General features: G+C 32.5%; 1 protein-coding gene across 2 annotated transcripts; it reads right to left on the reverse strand.

Moving 5' to 3' along the window:
- Positions 1-18,906: 18,906 nt before the first annotated feature.
- LOC107921448 (cold-regulated protein 27) lies at positions 18,907-21,308 on the reverse strand. 2 transcript variants are annotated; one of them, XM_016851297.2, is made up of 5 exons: positions 21,103-21,308; positions 20,432-20,599; positions 20,152-20,335; positions 19,390-19,466; positions 18,907-19,285 (listed from the first exon to the last, which is right to left on the reverse strand). In XM_016851297.2, the coding sequence occupies exons 1-5, from the start codon at positions 21,196-21,198 to the stop codon at positions 19,274-19,276; spliced, it is 537 nt and encodes a 178-aa protein (XP_016706786.1). In that variant the 5' UTR covers positions 21,199-21,308; the 3' UTR covers positions 18,907-19,273. The 2 variants fall into 2 exon arrangements, with proteins under 2 accessions (XP_016706786.1, XP_016706785.1); XM_016851296.2 differs by having other exon boundaries at positions 18,907-19,466.
- Positions 21,309-22,562: the final 1,254 nt, after the last annotated feature.

Genomic DNA, 22,562 nt, shown 5'->3' on the forward strand with positions numbered 1-22,562 from the left:
TATGTGTTAAAAAAGCATGCAATAAATAATGAAACATTTGGTTAAAACTAATTAATCATAGTAACACATGAAATTAACAACATAAATACATCATATTAAAATACTAAATGAAGCTTTGGTTAAGTAGTAAATTTAAAGTTTTATCAATCCAATTGGTGTGGGTTCAAACCCCACAATATGCATAATTTTATGAGTTTTTGTTGAGTAGTAAATTTAAAGTTTTATAAATCTAATTAATGCAGGTTCAAATCCCACATTATACATACTTTTATTGGTTTTTGTGAAAATGAAAAGATTAAAATTCTCAAATCCTAAATACTAAGCCCTAACTTGGAAACAAAAATTCTCTCCATAGTTATCACAAAAATCTCTCCAAAACTCATACACGACTACATCTTGTCTCCCTTTGAAAAGTCTACAACTACATCTTAATTGGCCTCACAAAATAGGGATACCATGGCCCTTTTTATGGGATAAGATTAGAATTCTAATTAGACTAAAATATCCCTGGAGTAATCACAGTTCAACTGGGAGATGGAACCCAACTTGGAGTCTAAAAGATGACTGCTTACTTGATGAATATGTCGCGTCGTCCCAACGTCCCATGTTTCATCGTCGTGATGTCACGCGTCCATTGAGGGAGGAAATTCTCTACGATGTCGTGATGACCCAAGCTTCCTCGTCATGATGTCGCCTCTGCTTTGGCTTCTCTTTGCTACATCCTCGGTCGTCTTCCTAAGTGCCTGCAAAGTGTCCAATAAATGCGAGGCACACTCTACAAATCTCCACATTGACTCGTATTTAACATGCCTCCTTTTCCATACCTCATCATGGGCCTAACTCAATTTTGCAGAATGTCAAACAAGCCTAAACAGTACTCAAAATTGTAAACTAAAAGGCTCTTGGTCTTTAAATCAATGTTGTATAATGCAACAAGGACTAGTAATGCTCGAATGAAAGTATGATTGTCAACAAGAAAGAAAACATCGTGAAAACAACTCCCTCTAGTTGACCGTAACCCTTTGCAACCAACCTTACTTTATTTACTGCCATTTGACTTGATGACGAACCATTCGAGTTTAGAATACCCAAGGAGATGATCCTGTTATGCATCCTGGCTTGAATGGTACCAATATTAACTATCTTACAGGGTGAATTATTCCCTATAAACACAACTCCACATTCAATTAGACTATATGTGGAGAAGCAATCCTATAGGGACACATATGGTAAGAACACCTTGAATCCAGGATCCACTCAGATGTAAACTTACACCTTTCGGTCGTAAATACCATCAATGAATCATCACCCTTGTCCTAGACCATACTAGCATCAGCTACCTCTGCATTCATTCAAAACGGCACAATCTAAAATTTGTGATCCCATAGAACTTGTCGATATTGGATTTTGCTATTGCCATCTATGAACGAGTTAATTTTGGAACCCGAACCTTACTCTAATACCAGTTTGTTGAGGATTGACCCACATAAACAACGAGAGAGAGAAATAGAAAAGATCAATAACATAAATTTTACTTGGAAAACCCTTAGAGGATAAAAACCACAGGTAAAGGATGCTTCGACTTTTTACTAGATGAGTAAACAAACAAGAGTACAATATGGAGACAATAAACCTAAATGTACTAAATGTACAAAACCCAAACCATGAATTCTAAGCCCTAACTTGGGAACAAAATTCTCTTCATAGCTATCACGAAACTCTCTCCAAAACTCATACGCGACAACATCTTGTCACCCTCTGAAAGCCTACGACTACATCTTGATTGGCCTCACAAAATAGGGACATATTGGGCTCTTTTATGAGCTAAGATTAGAGTTCTAATTTGACTAAAATATCCCTAGAGTAATCAGGGTTTAACTGGGAGACAAAACCTTGCTTAGAGTCTAAAACACAATTGCTTACTTGAGGAACATGTCTCGTTGCCACGATGTCCCATTCTTTCTCGTCGTGACATCGTGCATGCGTTTAGTGAGGAAATTCTTCATGGCATTGTGATGACCTGAGCTTCCTTGTCACAATATTGCCTCTGCTTTGGCTCCTCTTTGGTACATCATCAGTTGTCTTCCTAAGTTCTTTCCAAGTGTCAAATAAATGTGAGGTACAATCCAAAAATCTTCACCTTGACTCATATTTAACATGCCTCCTTTTCCATGCCCCGCCATGGGCCTAACTTGATTTTGTAGAATGTCAAAAATGCCTAAGCAGTGCTCGAACTTGTAAACTAAAAGACTCATAGTACTCAAATCAAGGTTGTATAATGCAACAAGGGCCAGTACTACCCAAATCAAAGTATGCTTCTCAAAAGGAGAGAAAATATCGTGAAAACAACTCCCTCCACTTGACTGTAACTTTTTGCGACCAACCTTGCTTTAAACACTCTATAAATCATTCGAGTCTAAACTACCCAAGGAGATGAGATTCGTTTTCAAATTAGATACATGTCTGACATCTGACAATGTCCTAATAATCTCGTCATGCATCTTGATCTGAACAGTTATTCCTAATAAACCCAACTCCACCTTCAATTGGACTATGTGGAGAACCAATTCCTGTTGAGACACATATGGAAAAACAACTGAATCCAGGATCCACTCGGGTGTAATCTTAGACCTTTCAGTCAATAGTTAATCATCACCCTTGTCTTTAGCCACATTAACTACCTTCGTATTCATCCAAAATCATCATAATCTAAAATCTATAATCCCATCGAACTTCTCGATATCCTATTTCGTTGTTGCCATTCTTCAACGAGTCAGTTGTGCAAAGCTCTAATACTAATTTGTTGGGGATCGACCCATATAAACAATGAAAGAGAAAAATAGAAAAGATCAATAACACAAATTTTACATGGAAAACCCTCAGTTAAAAGGATAAAAAATCATGGGCAAAAGAGACTTCAACTTTTCACTAGATGAGTAAAAAAGTGAGAGTACAATATTGTGAAAATAAATCTAAATGTACTAAATATGCAAAACCCAAACCCTAAATATTAATCCCTAACTTGGGTACAAAGTTCTCTCCATAGCTATCACGAAACTCTATCTAAAACTCATCCTATGACTACATCTTGTCTTCTCTTAATTGGCCTATCTAAACAGGAATACAATGGCCCCTTTAAATAGGCTAAGATTAGAGTTCTAATCATACTAAAATATCTCTGGTATAATCAAATTTTTACTGGGAAAAGGAGTCCTATTGAGCTGCTAAAACGCGACTACTTAATTGGAGAAATTGTTGTGACGTCACGACGTTACGAGTCACATCATCGTGGCATCGCCCCTGCTTTGTGTCTAGTTGTATTTTTCTTGGATAAGTTCCTATAAAATGTTCGATAAATGCGAGACACATTCTAAAAATCTCCACCTTGACTCGTATTTATCAGACACTTTCTACATAATATTAATTCTCTTTCTTATTATTATTGTTTATAGTAATATGATTTTCGATGATTACTATTTAGACCAATTATTGCATAAACAATTTTAGATTTAATCCATCCTTCTTGGGTACAATCCTCGGATTACTTCCAGTACCGTGTTGTACAAAAATATATTACAATTTGACTCGAATATTGTTGGAAAAAAAGGGTTTGCAAAGTGCAGCGAAAATAAGTTAAAAGGAAAAACCAGAGTTTTAAAATTTATTTTCCAAACACAAGAACTTGGTTATGATATCTTAAGTAATAAAAACTTAATCAAAATTTTATCTTTTCGATTCATCTAGGTTGAACGCTTCGACCAAGCAGTCTTCTCCGCTATCATCAAGCTCACGTTTGTCGAGTGTGGGCCCGCATCGAATCAAAAAATTTTCCACAAAATTATCAGTGGGGTAATTTTATAACTTCTCTAAACTTCTGAGCCAATTTCTAAATAAGAAAATTATCTCTAGAAATCTTCTGAAATAATTTTTTAGAGAATTTTCTCTCTACAACTTTCTCTTGAAGTCAAGTGTGTGAAAAATAATAACCAATTACTCTCTTTATATAGGGAGAGTTTAAAGAGTTCAACTATGATTAAACTTAATTACTTTAATATTAAATTTAATTTAATATTATATTAATTTAATATTAAGATAATCATTTTAATATTAAATTAATAAAATACTATCAAGATAAATATTAAACTAAATTTAATATTAAAATAATATTATTTTTTAAATAGTTAATCTGAAATCAAATTATCCAGTAGAGCCCAAGTAGGAGTGTGATTCCTCCACTGCTCAACTACCGAAAGACCACTCGCTGGCCACTGGAATGCCATCGTCGGAACTGTCGTGTCTAGTGGTGTCATTGCATTTTTGACACCCTCACGACATCCCGAGTCAGTTTGGTTCGGGCCAGTGATTGCTCGACCGGTCTGATCCTACCACCAGTTAGACCATTGGCCTGGTTTAACCAGGTTTTAAGCATCGATTTTGGGTTCTCAAGCCTGAATTTTTATCTTAGGTCCAATTTTCAAGTTCATTTACCCATTAGGCCAATTTTCTTACTTGAAAATTAATTTCTAAAAATATCATGTTTATATTAATTAATTAATTTGATTGATTTAATTTTACCTGATCAAAATTAATTTTCCCAAAAGTCACTGAGATTTTCTAAAATTAATTTTTCAATAAAATTCTTTAATTAAATTCTCTAGTTGAACAACTCTCACAACCGCCTAATTTAATTCCATATCGAATAAGCCAGCTCAATTAATTTTTTTTCAAATTCGTAGAATTTCCTTCTGATTCAGATGCAGTCTGATCGAAGTTTTGTTAAGCTAGTTGCGGGACTAATAGGACATATACAATTAGGCTCGAGTAATAGCAATTATCTCCAAAAGCATTGTTCTGATAATTTGCAATTTACTTAATCATGGAGTCAGTCCACAAGAAGTATCATGATTGTTTACTCTTTATGAAAACAGTTCATCCAATTGCTTTGCCCAATGACCTCGTCATGTATGTGTTACCCTCATATGATATCCTTGATTCCTTTGAGTTAACTCCGATCACTCAATAAAATTCTATTTTATCTTATTGCATCATTGTGTCTTATTAATGATTAATAAGATCACTTTCAACAAATGACTGTGATAAATTGCTTGTTCGAGAACTAGCAACCCGTGGCTACGTTTCATATTTATCAATCCACACAATGCTAATAAAAGGATATCGTTAACTCTTTAATCGAGCTATGAATTCCATTGTTGCTAGTAAAGTCCTGTCATACACAAGTCATGTACCCAACAACCGATTAAGGGCTTGATCATCTTTAGAGCATAAACCTCCACTTATATCAAAGCACATTATTTACCTACACATGGTTAGTGACTAACTTAGGATTTAAGTAAATCACACCATGAACGTCACAAGTGAATTAATTCACAAACAGATTCAGAATTAATTCATCTTGGGTCCAATCCAATGTATCATTCTTTCAATGAATACATCCATATCTCTACTCGTGGAGTCAACTGCTCCGATAGCCAAAACTAGCTATCTCCCCAATCGGAATTGTAGATGACATAATACTCTTTCTAAGTATTTGAATCAAATGTTCAATTTGATTCTTTTACGGGATTATAAACTCGTTTAGATTATCTACTGAAGTAAGTTGTCTTTCTCGCAATGTAAATGTTCTTACAATGCCACTTATCATTAGTTTGAACTTAGACAATTAATGAGCTAATATTTTTTTGTCACGGTTTCGCTATGCATGCAAAACATGAAAGACACAAACACAAAAGAAATAATAGTGAAATGTGAAATTAAATTTATTTATTTATTCATCGTTCAAATACATAAAAACAATTACATGTTTACTACAATATGGGCACATTTCCCAACACATACTTGCAGACACCACTACTTTAATTTTATATCTTTTTGCGAAAATATTTCTAGTCTAAACGTTCACTTGTTTGGCAACGATCAACTATCTTTTGGCTAGTAAGCTTGATGTAACTGGAAAGGTTGGTGTCGCACCACAACTAGCTAAAAGAAATGCATCATTAGCTACAAGTGTGATTGATCTTTTACTACCAATTGTAGTAGTAGAAGCAATTGTCTTTAATAGTCTTATATTAACATTAGTAGAGGAAATGATGCCACTGATGGTATTTTCTAACTACAATAGTCGAATAGAGGCCCTTGGTGGATTGCTTCCACTTGGAGAAGTGAAGACAAGGAGTTTTGTTGGTCTAGTGGCACCTACATCATCGACAACAAAGGCTTTTGCTAGGATCCAGCCAGTTACAGTAGTGGGAACATAAAAATTAGTTGTGGTGGCACCTTCTTGCTATAAAAAATTAAAAAACTGAAAGAACTCTAATGAAATTAACAATTTGAAAGTTTTAAAAGAATTAAAAGAAAATAGTCCACTTACCACATCTTTGTTGGAATGACTTTTGGATTTGTGGCCAAGTTATCCATAGTTGCTACATCTCATATTATTTCCTACTCGAGATAAATGTGTTCCACTGATCTTTCCTACCTTCCTAATCCTTTTTTTTCTTAGGCCCACTAAGAAGTTTCCTAAGAATTTGGGATCAACACCACCCATTTGTATCTCTGGCCAGAATTTCTCACTAGGTATTGGTGGAACCACATAATTATACATCCTTTTGTACATGTTCTTCACATGAATTGCATACTCCTCTTGTTGTTCTTTTCTAAACAATATCACACTTATAACATGGCAACATGGGATCCTAGTAAGATCCTATGATTTACAAGTGTATGTTCTATCATTTACATCTACAGCATAAATATCCCTATGTCATTTTACCATATCCATCATCCCCATTCTATATCACATGGAAATTAGAACTCAACTTCTTGTTATGTTAAGTTTTAGAAGAAATCTTTAGATAAAATAAATCGGTACAAGAGTTACATCTTTTTTTTTTTTAGTAATCTTGTTCATAACATAATCCCTAATTGCTTCAAACATAAAAAAATAATAAGCATATGTCTAGAACCTACAATGGCAACATTCAAAGCCTATGAGGAATTATTATCAATAACATCACAATGACTACTACAAGATAAATATACCATTGACTAATGTTTAGAGTCTTTGCTAAGAGTGTTGTCCAAATAAGACTGATTCATATCACTTATTAGGATAACTTTTCTCTTGAATTCAAATTCATTTGTAGCTTTACAACATCCCCAAAACAATATATATATGCACATCACTACCATGGTTTTCACTATTCCAATTAATAACGTAATACTTCACACAAAATCAATGTTCTCAAGTCAAGATAGGTGACTTTTCATTCAAACCATGATATCAACAATAGTAAAAGTAATTAACCATTTAATTAGAGTGTTTATTAAAGAAAAAAGTAAAAAATAGCACAAATTAATAAAAATAATAATAATTGACCATTGCCTATAGCCTTTAGCTTGGAAGATACATGTGACACATATTTAGCCTAAATTGGTAATTTATTGTTGTTTTATAGGTTTAGCCTGGACTGGTAACCTTACATGTATATACAACATTGGCCAGGCTATTTACTGTATCGTTAAAGGTTTAGCTCGGATAAGTAACCTGACACTGATGTATATGATTTGTTTGAATGAGCATCACACGTTATTTGCACTTGTGTATCGAGTTCTTTTACAAAGTTTCATTGGGTAAAATTGTAAATAAAAAGGTGATGATATATCAAATGTTGGCAAAGTAATGTATATGATTTGGATATAAGATATAAGATGGTTTGAAAAGAAAATGTAAACAATTGTGGTTGTATATGTGATTGAGCTCAAAACCTTATATGTATAATGATGTTGTTTGAATCTTGATAACGGTATATGATGTGAATTGAAGGGTGAATGTGAGCAAGGTGATCAATTAGAATACGAATTTATGTTATATTTTAAGTTGAATATGGTGTTTCACCATTTGAGTTTATATATGTGGATTTAGTTTAAACCTCACTTGATTCATGTAATTGTTAAATGGTTAAGGTAAGCTATTTGTTTATATTATATGAGCTTACTAAGTAGTTTAGAATACTTACTCGTTGATACAACTCGCCCAAGAAGCTAGATGCTGAGTCTATGGAGTTGCCTTCGGGGACAATCACTCGAGCACATGCCAAGAAGTTCCAAGATGCTGTAGCAAGCTATATTGCTCGAGTGTGGAGGGATGGGTTGACCGCACATAAAACGCCCAGCTCAACTAGTTTGATTCGCACCTTCCTACAAGCTGATTTTAGCGCGTGTCAACTTAATTCAACTTAATTCGACACTTAACTAGTTTAATAAGCTGATTACATTTAATTTGAATAAATTAAATTAGTTGTGTTAATTTAGAATCAGCTCAAAGCATTTAATTAAATAAATGTGTTTAAATCTGGACATTTTAATTTAGCTTATTAAATGTGTCTTATATTTGTACATGTCTTTAATATGTCCCTATTAAGTCATAAATTAAATATGTTTAGTTTAATTACAAAGTTTTAATATGTCTAGATTAAGACAAATTTATTAGTGGCTGCTAATTAATTTGTCTTAGCCGAATTAATGTGCAGAATTTTAATATGTCCCACCTGCTGATTTCATAAGTATTAAACATGTCTTAACCGAATTTATTTGGTTATTTTTCAGATGAATCAGCTAGCTTAAAGGCAAAGGAAGCTAATAAATAAGGAGCATGTATTTGAGCACATGCATGGACAGCATTTAAAGTACAACTGCCTTGTGCTTTTAGCTAACTTTTCGTACAGCTCAATGGACTTCCAGCTGCTGTTTTGAGCTTCTCCAAGAGTCAATTTCGTGGAGAGCAATGGCCAAAAGTTGCCTCATAAATTCTAGCAGCTAATTAACTTAGAGGTTGTTCATATTTGGCCAAAGAAGCATGTGTTTTCAAGCTAGCCATTTCTCTTCTCCAAAAGCAGTAATTAAGCTCTTTAAAAGCAGTAGCTGAATGTGAATTTTCACCATTAAAGGGGCCAGCCGAACCATCTCTTCTAGAATGATAATATTTAGATTTTTATTCAAGAATGTATATAGGAAATTTCTAGGAAGTTTCCTAAAGAAACTTAAGGCATAAGAATCTGATTGAATAGGCTATTCGGCTCCCTTAGTCCAGCCTATAAATAGACCATTTAATTCACATTTTAAGGTTAATGAACAATTTTAGAATTTTGTTAATTTGTGAGGTTATTTTCAACTCTCGTTTTTCTCCAAAGACTTGTGAGACTTATCAAACATCTTTGTGGCGTCAAACCTGTCTTTGTTTCTATCCGAACTTATCACTTTAAACCCAAAAGTGTGGCGTTTGAATTCATACTGAGGTTCCTATCATCTTTGATAGCAGGTCGAAGTTTCTATTCATTTACCATATACTTCCATCAACACCTTACTGACCTAAGTATTCTCATAAGTTACAGGTTAACATACTTCTATTGTGTTAGTTCGGCTATTAAATCCTTAGCCCAAATTGCATCCATTGTTTTCTGATTTGTTTCTTAAACTATCAAACCCCTTTTGAGCCTAAATAACCTTTTCTTCTTTTAACCTATCTTGAAAGGCCATCAACTTACTCATTATTCACAATCGAGCAAATCCTACAACTCAATTCATTAAACGATGCGAGTGCGTATCAAGTTGGTATCAGTGCTAGCTGAATCGGAGTAAGAATCATCGTCTTTTTGTAAATTTTGGACATTCAAAACGTGTTGATCATATCAGTGAGAAGCACACACCTTTCGTCTTCTAATTCAGTAGACTTTTGTCATTTCAAGTTTGGTTATTTATGACATGTACATAGGTTGGATTAACTTATGCAAAATAGTGTGAACTTTGGTATAGTAGCTTTTTATATAAGTTTATGTTTGTGTTTTGATATCTGATGTATGTTAAAAATTTAAGTATGGTGTTTAGTAAGACAATAAGCATATGATTTAGATAGTGGCATGACATGACAAATTTTGAATGGTGTTATGCATATGAATTAGTAAGTGCTTATGTTTCTGACATTTGTTGAGTTTGAATATACAAGTATATACAAAATGGTAGCATAAGTGAAAGCTAAATGGTATTGAAAAATGTGAAAGGCAACCTTAAATTGTGATATGTATGTGACCATCTTGTGGTATAAAATAGTTGAGTGTTTTGGTATGAAATTGTTAAAAGCTTTAGTATGAATTTTATTTGATTTAAGTTTATTGAATTGTGGTGCCAATGAGGGCATATTGGTTGTATGTTTAAATGATTATGTGAATTGGTGTTTTGGCTTTGAAATGTATTAGTTTCGGTGTTGATTTGAATGACATAAATTGGCATTATAGGTCACTTGAGGAAATGGTATCAAAGCTTGCTCAAATAGGTCATTTATGCTATACATGGGCTACAACACGGCCGTGTGTCACACACGGGTAGTTGACACGGTGTTGTGTGCTACATGTTCAGGGTGATTTTTAGTTCACACGGCCACAGTGAGTTACATAGCCTGTCAACGCGGCCGTGTGACCCTAAGTTACACTAGCACAATTTGTTACACGGTTTGAGGACAAAGGCATCTAGCCTTGCACCACACGGGCTCAGGCTGTCACACGGTCATGTGACCCCTGTTTTGCATTTATACCTATTGTTTTGTAAATGTTTCAAATTGGTCTTGATTTAGTTCTGAACTTGTTCAAAGGCTTTTGTAAGACTTATTAAAACTTGGTTTTGATTGTAATGCATGTTTAATGTGGAATTAACTTATATTTATTGATTATTGAGTATTATAGAATAAATTGCTTGTGAATGTTCTGGTTTACTATTGTAGCATCCTATAGCTTAGGTCTAGTGACTGGATCGGGTATAGGGTGTTACACTACTCGTGGAATCAACTACTCTGATAGCCAAGACTAACTATCTCCCTAATTGGAATTGTAGATAATACAATAATCCTTCTAAGTATTTGAATCAAATGCTCACTTTGATTCTTTTACGGGATTAAGGACTTGTTTAGATTATCTACTAAAGTAATTTGTCTTTCTTGCAATGTAAATGTTCTTACAATGCCACTTATCATTAGTTTGAACTTAGAAAATCAACTAAAATTTGTTTGCCACAGTTTCGCTATGCATGCAAAACATGAAAGACACAAACACAAAAGAAATAATAGTGAAATGTGAAATTAACTTTATTTATTTATTCATCGTTCAAATACATAGAAAATAATTACATGTTTACTACAATATGGGCACACTTCCCAACATATACTTGCAGACACCACTACTTTAATTTTATATCTTTTTGCTGCAATATTTCCAGTCTAAACCGTAACACCCCAAACCCGGCCTAGATGTTATGGTCGGATCTGGCGTGTCACATTGAAGTTTCTTTCGAAATATTAGACTCGCTGTTAAAAGTTTGTTTCTAGGTTTAAAAGCTTCGTAATTATTATTTAACAAATCATCTAGCCAAAACATTTGCCTTGTTGTCTGCTTTTGATATAAAATGTTGATCTAAAATCGCGGAAGCTTTTGAAAACTCTAATGTTTAAATTTCGTGTCTTTGGAAATGGTAATTATTTTAAAATTCATCATCTCCTAATCTAGCAGTTTAAAATATTAAAGGAAAAAACCAATTAAAAATTTAAACCAACTTAAAGGCCTTATTATAAAAACAAAACCCAATATATAAACTAACAACATGCAGTAACAGCCTGGGCCTGAGCCCTATTCAGTAGCAGTACAGTGTGGGCCTGAGCCCATTATAGTAACAGTGTGTGGACCTTAGCCCAATATAGTAACAATATGGGTTTTAGCCCAATACAGTAATCAGTACAATGCAGTAATGCAACCCATCCCAATCTAGCCAACACACTACTCCGTACCACCAACACACCATGTGGGGATAAAATTGACCCACCCAGCCAACACACCAATATCGCAGCAAAGCTACCAGTAATAATGACGCAACAAAGCTGCTACTAACAGTAACCAAGCAAAGCTGCCAGTAACAGTATATGTGGCAAAGCCACTTGTACAGTATACTTCCCCTATATCAGAATCTCAACCCCATGCAGTATGCCATGTCATAAATCATATGTGTATGCAGTATGTCATACTCAGCAACAGTTATATATATAACATAGAGCAAATCGGTCATACACTCATTTCCGCTCCTAGGGGTATAACAGTTATTTTACCCTATAGGTGTATTTCGGTCATTTTACCCTTCAGGGGTATTTCGATAATTTTACCCTTTGGGGGTATTTTGGTTATTTTGCCCTTCGAGAGTATTTTGGTCATTTTACCCTTCGAGAGTATTTCGGTTATTTTACCCATCGAGGGTATTTCGGTCATTTTACCCTTCGAGAGTATTTCGGTCATTTTAGCCATTAAGAGTATTTCGGTCATTTTACCTTATGGGGGTAATTTGGTCATTTATTGACCTCTCGAAAGGTCTGCAGTCACCTCGAGTGACTCAGGTAACCTAAATGGTCATAACAATGTAAATGGGCCCAAGGCCTATTACTCGGCCCAAGTGGGCCCACACGCTTGTGCGGCCCGTTCAGCCCAGATTTCGCCATGGCTATGAGATCTACATAGCCCAGTCCAGTATTCGCCACAGTTTGTGGATTTCATCCGTGTATGGCCCACGAGCCCATTGGCCTACATAGCCCATTTCGGCTCAACGTGGCCCATTACAGCCCAAGCCCATGAATTTGCTCATGGAGGCCTCTACAGTCAAATTCCCATGTTTTGCGGTTTGGGCTTGCCACACGAGCGATCGTACGCCTGTGTGGTCTTAAACCCCATATTTCTGACTTTTCAGCTTTTTTCTGTTCTACAGTTGAATGGGGTGTTTACACACCTGAAACGATTTTTTGTACGCAAATGCTCCTGATGTGAACAGCACCCCAACCATTCCGAAAGATAAAAATAACTATCCCATAGGAAAACCCCATTCGTTATGATTTGTTTCCACCGATGCAGCCAATGTTGAAAAGACAGAAGACCGTTTAAGGAAGAAATCGACGAAAAAGAGAGAATGAATGGAAGTTTCGGTAGAAATAAGGAGAAGCAATCGCCAACAGAGAAGAGAAGAGATTTCAGCAGCAACATAGGGAGATTGAAGTCAAGAGAAAATGAAACAAAAGATGTGGGTAAAAAAAAGGACAGAATTCGACTATTGAGGCATAGGAAAAAGAAAACAAAAAGGAAATATGGTAAAGGAGAAAGAGAGTAACGTTAGACTTGTTGGAGGGATTCTGGGAAAAAAATGAAACTGAATTTGGAAAAAGAATTAATTAAAATTAGATATTCCCTCAATCCCACATTTTTCTCCTAAAATCTCTCCAAATATCCCTCTATGACCAGTTCAAACTCCATTTAGCAATATTTCAATCCAACTCTACCACCCACACAAATTAGGCAGCAAAATAAATACTTTATTTTTTGATACACCACCACTCAAACCTTAGACCCCATGTACACTCCACACGCCCCTTACCACTAGACCAACAACTCCTTTATAACATATTTTAACTACAATACTTTAAGAATCTACTATCTAGATCCAAGGATATTATTCACTTAAAAACAAAAAAAATTTGCATAAGCCAAGGCTTGAACCCCTGACTTCTCAAACACTTCCAAACACTCCTAAATCTCTTAACCATTGAAGCAGACATATATTTATGTCACTTCCTTGCACAACTAAATATTTATGTGCAGTCTCCTATCTGTTCCCTTGTTCAAAACCTATTTCTTCTAGGCCCGAAATTCGGGGTGTTACACAAACGTTCACACATTTGGCGGCTATCAAATATCTTTTGGCTAGTAAGCTTGATGTAACTGTCAGGGTTAATGTAGCACCACAACTAGCTAAAAGAAATGCATCATTAGTCACAAATGTGCTTGATCTTTTACTACTATATGCAGCAGAAGAAGCAGTTGCCTTTAATGTTCTCATGCAAACATCAGCAGAGGAAACAATGCCACTTGATGGTATTTTCCAACTACAATAGTTGAATAGAGGCCCTTGGTGGCTTGCTTCCACTTGGAAAAGTGAAAATAATGAGTTTTATTGGTCTAGTGGCACCTGCATCATTGACAACAAGGGCTTTTGCTAGTATTAGCAGTCACAGTAGTGGGAACATATAAATTAGTTTTGGTGGCACCTTCTTGCTATAAAAAACAAAGAACTAAATGAACTCTAATGAAATTAACAAATTCAAAGTTTTAAAAGAATTAAAAGAAAATTGTCCACTTACCACATCTTTGTTAGAATGACTTTTGGATTTGTGGCCAAGTTGTCCACAGTTGCTACATCTCATTTTACTTCCTATTCGAGATAAATATGTTCCTCTTATCTTTCTTACCTTCCCAATCTTCTTTTTTCTTAGGCCTACTAAGAAGTATCCTAAGAATTTGGGATCAACTCCACCCATTTGTATCTCTAGATAAAATTTCTCACTAGGTATAGGTGGAACCACACAACTATACATCCTTTTGTACATGTTCTTTACATGAATTGCATACTCATCTTGTTGTTCTTTTCTAAACAATATCAAACTTACAGTATGGCAACATGGGATCCTAGTAAGATCCTATGATCTACAAGTGCATGTTCTATCATTTACATCTACAACATAAATATCCCTATGTCATTCAACCTCATATCTATCATCCCCATTCCGTATCACATGGCAATTAAAACTCAACTTATTGTTATGTTCAATCTTAAAAGAAATATTTAGATAAAATAAATCAGTCCCATCTTTTTCTATTTTTAGCAATCTTGTTCATGACATAATTCCTAATTGCTTTAAACATAAAAAAAATAATCATATTCTAGAACCTATAATGGTAACATTGAAAAGTTATAAAGAATTATTGTCAATAACATCACAATGACTACTACAAGATAAATATACCCTTGACTAATGTTTAGGATCTTTTCTAAGAATATTGTCCAAAGAAGATTGATTCATCCCACCTGTTCGGGCAACTTTTCTCTTGAATTCAATTTTAGTTGTAGCTTTACAACAACCTCAAAACAATATATATATATATGCACGTCACTACCATGGTTCTCACTATTCCAATTAATTAAGTAATACTTCACACAAAATCAATGTTTCATCTCAAGTCAAGATAGGTAACTTTTCATTCAAACCCTGATATCAACAATAGTAAAAGTAATTAACCATTTAATTAGAGTGTTTATTAAAGAAAAATATAATTAACCATTGCCTATACCTTTGGTATTGGAAGACACGAACCTATCTAACTTTTTCATGCTGAGCTCGATCAAGGACATAGGTTTAGTCATGGCTTCCATAAAATCTTAAACACATTAAGATTTGTGCCTTAGTGCAGTTATTCTACTTGTAATCTTTTGAACTGATTTAATAAAAAATTTTCATATAATTAATTTACCACATCTTTGTATGATTGTCCTCAATGGTTTTTACAAGAAAAGCAAAATGAATAAGCAAATATTTACTCATTGATTACCTAAGTTTTTAACAAATATTAAGTTACATCATACGAAAAAGATTATGATGCGAGAAGACAACTTGTATTAGTAGGTAATCTAAATTGCTAGCAATCCATAGGAATCAATTGTACAATTGGTTCATGGGGGCAATTCTTGTTTATAAGTCCAATTATGGAAATAACTTGTCTTGGTTATCAAAGAGAATGACTCTAAAAAATAGAGGCATAGGTGTAATTGTCTAAATTTACAATACATCGGATAGGACTCAACTAGAATTTATCCTAGATCTTTTTCTACATTTATTCAATTACAACGTTCATAGTGTGACTTACCTCATTGTCGGGCAAGTGGTTGACCTTGTGTACATAAGTCATGTAATTTGATATATTGAAAGTCCATACTTTTATAGTAGTGAGCTGAAAGTTGGTATATTGGATGCATAACTTACGCATGACACGACTTTACTCACACTAGTGAATTCATAGCTTGGTTAAAGAGCAAATGATATTCTCTTATTGACATTTTATGGTTTATGAAAAAGGAATGTAGTCACAGGTCATTCGTAAGTGCCGAATAATTATTACTATTTGTTAGTAATGAATTTTTTTCATCTTGGAAGATGCATTGGTGAGCATGAGATAAAATAGGATCAATTTGGGTGAACAAATTTAACCCAAAAGAATCAAGAATGTCATATGAGGGTAACTCATAAATGACAAGGTCATCGAACAAAAGCATTAATCAAAGTTGCTTTCGTAATAATACATAATAGATTAACTTTATGATTAAATAGTAATAACTTTGAGCAGATGAAACATCAAAACTTAATTAAAAAATATTGAAATCCTAATTATATATATATTTGATACCTCGCTTTATTAACCCAATATGACTCTATATAGTAACAATTAAAACTTGATTTGACATTTTAAAAAATAAAATCAAAGAGTGCACTTTTGAAACTTTAAACACGAAACATTTGTAAATTAATTTTCAACAAAGGTCTTTACATTAAATAAGAATATTAGACCTAGTACGGCTTCATCGTCGTTTACAAGCTAGCCAAGCTGACACGTTATCTCTAATGGAAACTATAAAGATTTAGAGCAGTTATGTAAATCTGAACTTTGACTCAAAAAGGAAATCTTCCGAAGTGAGGAATTGCCTCTCATCAATTCGTTAAGTTGCTTCACTGAATGGAAAAATAAATGAAAAGCCAAATATTCTATCTGCCCAAGTTTAGAAGAAAATTCTAATGAGAACTCCTGCGGTGCCATTTTCAGTTGGAAGAAGACATGGCAAGGCTTTTAACATTACGCATATTGTTCATTTTACTTTCTTTTTACTCCTTCCATGCTTTTTTACATTTCAATTCCATCCAAAATAATCACATTTTATATTATCTCTAAAAGGGATAAATCTTAAACCTGTACATAGATATGTAATTTTACACATGAATTTTAATTTTATGTAATTTTAATTTGATCCAATTCTCACAAATTATTAATATAGCATCGTTTTATGTTTATATATTCATACACTTATAATTACATTTATCTAGTATATAAATAAATTAACATATTTATTTCTTTAAATTTGTATGATTGAATCAAAATTAAAGTTTCATGTATATATTTAAGTCACAATCAAAATTTCATATGTATAATTGTACCAAATTAAAGTTCATGTATCAAATTACACATTGAATCGAAATTCGTGTATAATTTTGAGATTTATTCCATTATGAAATTAAAAAGTATTAGATATATATGAGAAAATATTTGGTACACTGCTAGTTGAGTTTTTAAACTCCACAAATAGAGATAGGAGGTTGTCAAATGTCCTATAAGGTATAATAAATTATTAAAGAATATAATTTTAAAAAAAAGAGACAAATATCATTTTTTTAAGAGTAATTGTAAAATAAAAATTTAAAAATTTTATTTCTAAAATTACCTATATCATATATATATATATAGATTTTGAATCCTTAATTATATATATACATATTATAACATTTTTATCTTTCAAATCTTCTTCCTCGTAATTAAAACATAAATTATATTCATAATATTACAAATATATTATATTTAAAAATTTTAAGTTGTTTATATATTTCAAATATTTCTTTATTAATAATTATAATCAATATGTTGTTATTTAAATAATAATATATAATATGTATAAAAGTACGAGTTTAAAAAAATTTTGAATTGATAAAAAAACCCTTTATTTTTCATCATATTGTTAAATTAATTTTTAAAATAATTATAATTTAATTTAAAATTATTGTTTAAAAAAGTTATGCTAATTTTAAAATAAAGTTATTACTTGGATAGAATTCTAAATATAAAATATAAAAAATTTATAATAATTAAAATTTAATTTATAATTATTAGTTAAAATTGACATAAAAAGTTATGTTAATTTTTTTAAAAAAAATGTGTTTATAAACTTTGAAGTACCTTAAATTTCACTTAATTGATATTAGAATTATATACGAAGTAAAATTTAAGTTTAGTTTTATAAATAGCATTAGGTAATTAGGCATACTCAACTAAATAGCATCTAAAAAAAATTAACAATTAAAAATAAAGATTTTTAGCATTAATAAATTAGAGTTACAAAAAGAATGAAGAAATAAAGCCATGGTTCTTCGAAAAAGCGATATTGAATCATATTCGAACAATAATAATGATAAGGTAATATGATATTATAATATATTTTTTATTTTTTTACAAGTTTATAGTAGGTGAAGCAAACACTTTTATTTTATTTTTATCTATCTATTTTTTGTTTAGTGTAAGTGAAGTATGTTTTGAAAAAAAAAAGTCAAATTTAAACAATTGTTTTAACCACTATCATTAAATATATCTATTAATTTAGTTTAAATATCTTTCCTATTTATCATAAATTATTATATTACCTTTTTTTTTCAAATTAACATTATAGTTTTTTTATATAGTTTAAGAGAAGTTATCATTAACAATGATATTTAATAATAATTAAAATGCGTTATTTAAAAAAATAATTAAAATTTAAATGCGTAAGTGTATATGCAACACATGTGACATTAGAAATTAGTTTTATAAAAAGTTAAATGCTTAAATTAAAGCTCTACATTTTAAGGGTTACTCACGTAAGGATCAAATCTTTAAAAATGCTTATATAAGGGTCTAACCTTTATCAAAATGTTCAAAGAAGGACCTTTTACATATTTCAACCCAATTTGAGTAAAAGTTGGATAAATTTTATCGTATTTAGAATAAAATACATGATAGTTGAATTAGACATTTCTTGAAAATAATAAAAATGTAACTTGAAATCTGATATACGCTTATTTGAGTATTTAAAAAAAATTTAACTCTTATTTAAACATTTTAAAAAGTTTAACTTTGATTTGAGCATTGTATAAAAGTTTGACTTTTATATGAACATTCTATAAGATGAAACCCTAATGAAATTGTATTTTGTTTAATATTCAATCCAATCCTCAAAATCTTTGTTCACGTGATAAACAAACTGAAACGCACCAACACAGAACCGAAACATAATGAGAATAACGTATGTAAGGGTAGAAAAAACTTGTTATGTTTACATGAAGCAACTGTCCTGCATGAACTACAATTAAATAAAATATAACTTTGACATCGGATATTACCGTGGACATAGTATCAGGATGAGTTCATTTTAGTAAGAAAAGTCATCTATGGAGTTTCCTTCGGTTTGCTCACCATACCAGGATGAATCTCTCCGATGGAAACCCCTTCATCTTGGCTTCTGCTACACATATTTACCTGGTTTTTGGGCCTTATAGAATAACCTATACCCAAGTTGAGAAATATGCCACTAAATTAGGACTAAATCCAAAGTGATTTATGTTTTCGCCTCACCTTAATCAAAAGGACCAATGCTAATAAATTTTACCTCATCATTGCAAGGAGTTTCAACTGCCACCGACTTTTTGCCTTGTTCTTCATCTACGAAGTTCTGATCCGACACCTCTGCAACAACCACCATGCTTATGAGATACCCAAAACATTATTAAAAATTTAGCATAGCGACTTTTGTACTAAGATTCGGATTGCATTTTACCTTTTTTATTTAAAAAAATGGACAAATTAATCCTTATACATTACATCAAAGAGCACAATAATCTTTCCCTTAAAAAATTTATCTATTTATATTGTTAAAATTTTATTCTTGTACGCACATCTGACACATCACATGCCATTATCTAGTTATTTCGTTAATCACACTAGTTTTTAATAATACAAATGGATGAAATTTTTAAAAGAAATGTCCAATTTTCTCTTTAACCTAATGTATAGAGACTAATTGGTTTACTTTTCAATAGAGTGACAAAATACAATCTGACTTTTAGTATAAAAATCTCAATTATTATAGCTAAACTCAAATGTCAGACGTTAGGAGAGGGATACTATCATGAGATAATCAAGAAATATTTACTTCGCTGTCATATATGGATTGCAATCATGATTATAGTCCATGTATAATGAAACTAAGAGCATTTCAAGTGAAACATTAACAGATCAACCATAAAAGTCTAAATCATTAATTCCAAACAAGTTTAAGAATGGATAAATCAACTCAATACCACTGCAGGAACCATAAACACATGATTTAGACAAAATCATCAAGATATACAGAAAATTGGTTTGTTTTTACCTTTAGATGAAACATTATCTTGAAGATGACTACATGAGGCTAAAACACGAGATTTAGATCCTGATCTCAAGTGCTGAATCCAAGGACTTGCCATAAAACTGCTAGGGCGATCTCTTTTATTTAGTCGAAATCCAGGTCTTTCGAAATTGATCTTCTGCCAGCGACCACCTCGAAGAACTTTGTACTGCAACAAAGATTGGAACACAACATTGATTATATGGAGAGGGGAAAGCTACCCCATTATTATAAAGAAGGTAGCTAGCAGAGATCAGTCATGAACCTGGTCAGAAGAGGTACCATGTGTTTGCCTTGATAATTTTGAGCTCCGGCCAAGAAAATTCCAAGAATCATATAACTGGTTAACAAACGAAGCTTCCATGGATTTAAGGTATAAACTGTGCTTCTCATCTGTCCATTCCGTAGATGTAGATTCAGTCATCAAAGACTCCTGTTATCGTTTATCATTAAAAATACATATCATCAGAAAGATTTTGCAAGGCAAATAAAACACACACCCACATATATAAGTTGGCAGACATTACAGGCGACTACATCTGCATTGTACAGCTTGAAATAGAACTATGAAATATGTGATGATAGAAAATCAATGTTACAAACCCTGATTTAATAGTACTTAATTATCAAAGCTACTCGAAAATTAGAAACATGTAATCATAAACACCTGCCTTTTCCTTAAAATTGTTTTCATAAATGCCCAACAGAAACGTTATACATACAATCAGGAGAACATGTATGATTGAAAATGATTAAAAAAAAAAAGAGAGAGAGTTTAAGTTTGGAAATTGTGCTGTTTTACCAGCTAAACCCATGTCAAAGTTACTTCCTTTAAAGCAGGAAGAAAAAAAGCCCACAACGCAAATTCATTAATACATAAAGCAAGGATAAAAAAAATGCTAGAAAAGAAGAACAGGAAGAAGATGGTTGATTTACCGAGCACGGAACTTGTTGGTGTAGAGCAAAGCGGGGTGACTCAAGGCCATTGGCCTCTGAACTCGTCCAAGACTCAGTTCTGATGAAACCCTCCATGCAAAAATAATAACACAAGGAAAAAGAATGCCCCTGAGTTGTGAGGATTAGAAGATGATAAAATTGTTATTTAAACAAGAAAAAGGAGAGAGGAGAGAAAAAAAGGAAGACGGGCAAAAGAACGTTACAATTGTCATCGCTTTTTTACACGTGTCATAGTGGACTCTGATATTGCCACGTCACTTCATAGTCTTAGCCTAAGCGCCCAGATATTTATAGGAACCCTCAAAATATCTATCTATGAAATTAATATCTAATCAAAATTTAGTAACTGTGAGTGTAATAAGGATTACATATACACATCATCATTAATTAACCCACGTGAATGGTGTGTAGTTTATATGAAATAGGATACCATGTTAACTTGTACTAATCATTTATTGTTCATTCATTCTAATCTAAAATTTTCCCTCCACATCCTAACCTTTGTATCCAATTCAGCAGTAATCATTAAGTTTACCATTCACATTTCTATTTTCCATTTCTTATCATTTTGATGATTCAAAGGTAAGTTTCTATTCTTATTTGCAAAATTTCATGATTGAATCATGAAAAGAAACAAATTGAACTTTTTTTGCTTTTCAATTTTATATCATTAAATTAAACATACATCACACTATTTAGGCATATCATTAAGTTGGGATAGGATCATGGAGTTTTTCTGACCAACAATTGTTCTTTGGATTTTTTTTTATTTCTTTTTAGTTTGATGAGGTAGTGCTTTTGTTCGGGTGTCATGTATTTTGAATAGGTTTAGATTTGTTTGAAATACTCGTGCGTATGTAATCTTGGACAATGTTGGGTTTTTTTAATAATATTGATTTAGCTTAGTAAAAAGAAACAACAAATGTATATGGTCTATGGAGACAAATAAAGAAGAAATAATTCATAGTGTCGAGAATGAAGATAACTCTATTGAACTGTAACATCCCTTGTCCAACCCGATCGTTGGGTCTGAGCTACAAGATGACACATCCGTTGTTAGAGCAACTACTTTCAAATACACCGTAAATAAATCATTCAAACATTCAATAATATCATAAACACGTTCACATTTTGATACACAATTAAATTCGAGCCTTAATTGAGCTTTCAAAAGCTCTTTTGTTGACCTGAGCATGAAATAAGACCAAATTGCAAAGCTTCAAAATTTCAGGGCTGACATCGTGACGTCACCAAACAATTTGTCACGTCATGACCTCGGTGATGGTCACAAAACTAACTATAAATACGACAAAGGTAAGCGCACCTATCGAACAATAGTATAGCTACGGTGATTAGAGATATCGTATCTACAAGGACTAAAAGTATTAGTAATTACCATTTTCTTATTATTTAGCCGACAATTTGGAGTAATGAGTTTT

The sequence above is a fragment of the Gossypium hirsutum genome, chromosome D01 (genome assembly GCF_007990345.1).
Source record: "Gossypium hirsutum isolate 1008001.06 chromosome D01, Gossypium_hirsutum_v2.1, whole genome shotgun sequence".
Taxonomy (NCBI): Eukaryota; Viridiplantae; Streptophyta; class Magnoliopsida; order Malvales; family Malvaceae; genus Gossypium; species Gossypium hirsutum.

Excerpts from the sequence above, each read along its gene's own strand:
- LOC107921448 (XM_016851296.2), bottom strand. The coding sequence starts at position 21,198 with ATGGAGGGTTTCATCAGAACTGAGTCTTGGACGAGTTCAGAGGCCAAT. Across the intron at positions 20,600-21,102 it reads ACCAACAAGTTCCGTGCTCG|GAGTCTTTGATGACTGAATC; the intron begins GTAAATCAACCA and ends AAACGATAACAG. Across the intron at positions 19,467-20,151 it reads AGATAATGTTTCATCTAAAG|AGGTGTCGGATCAGAACTTC; the intron begins GTAAAAACAAAC and ends TGGTTGTTGCAG.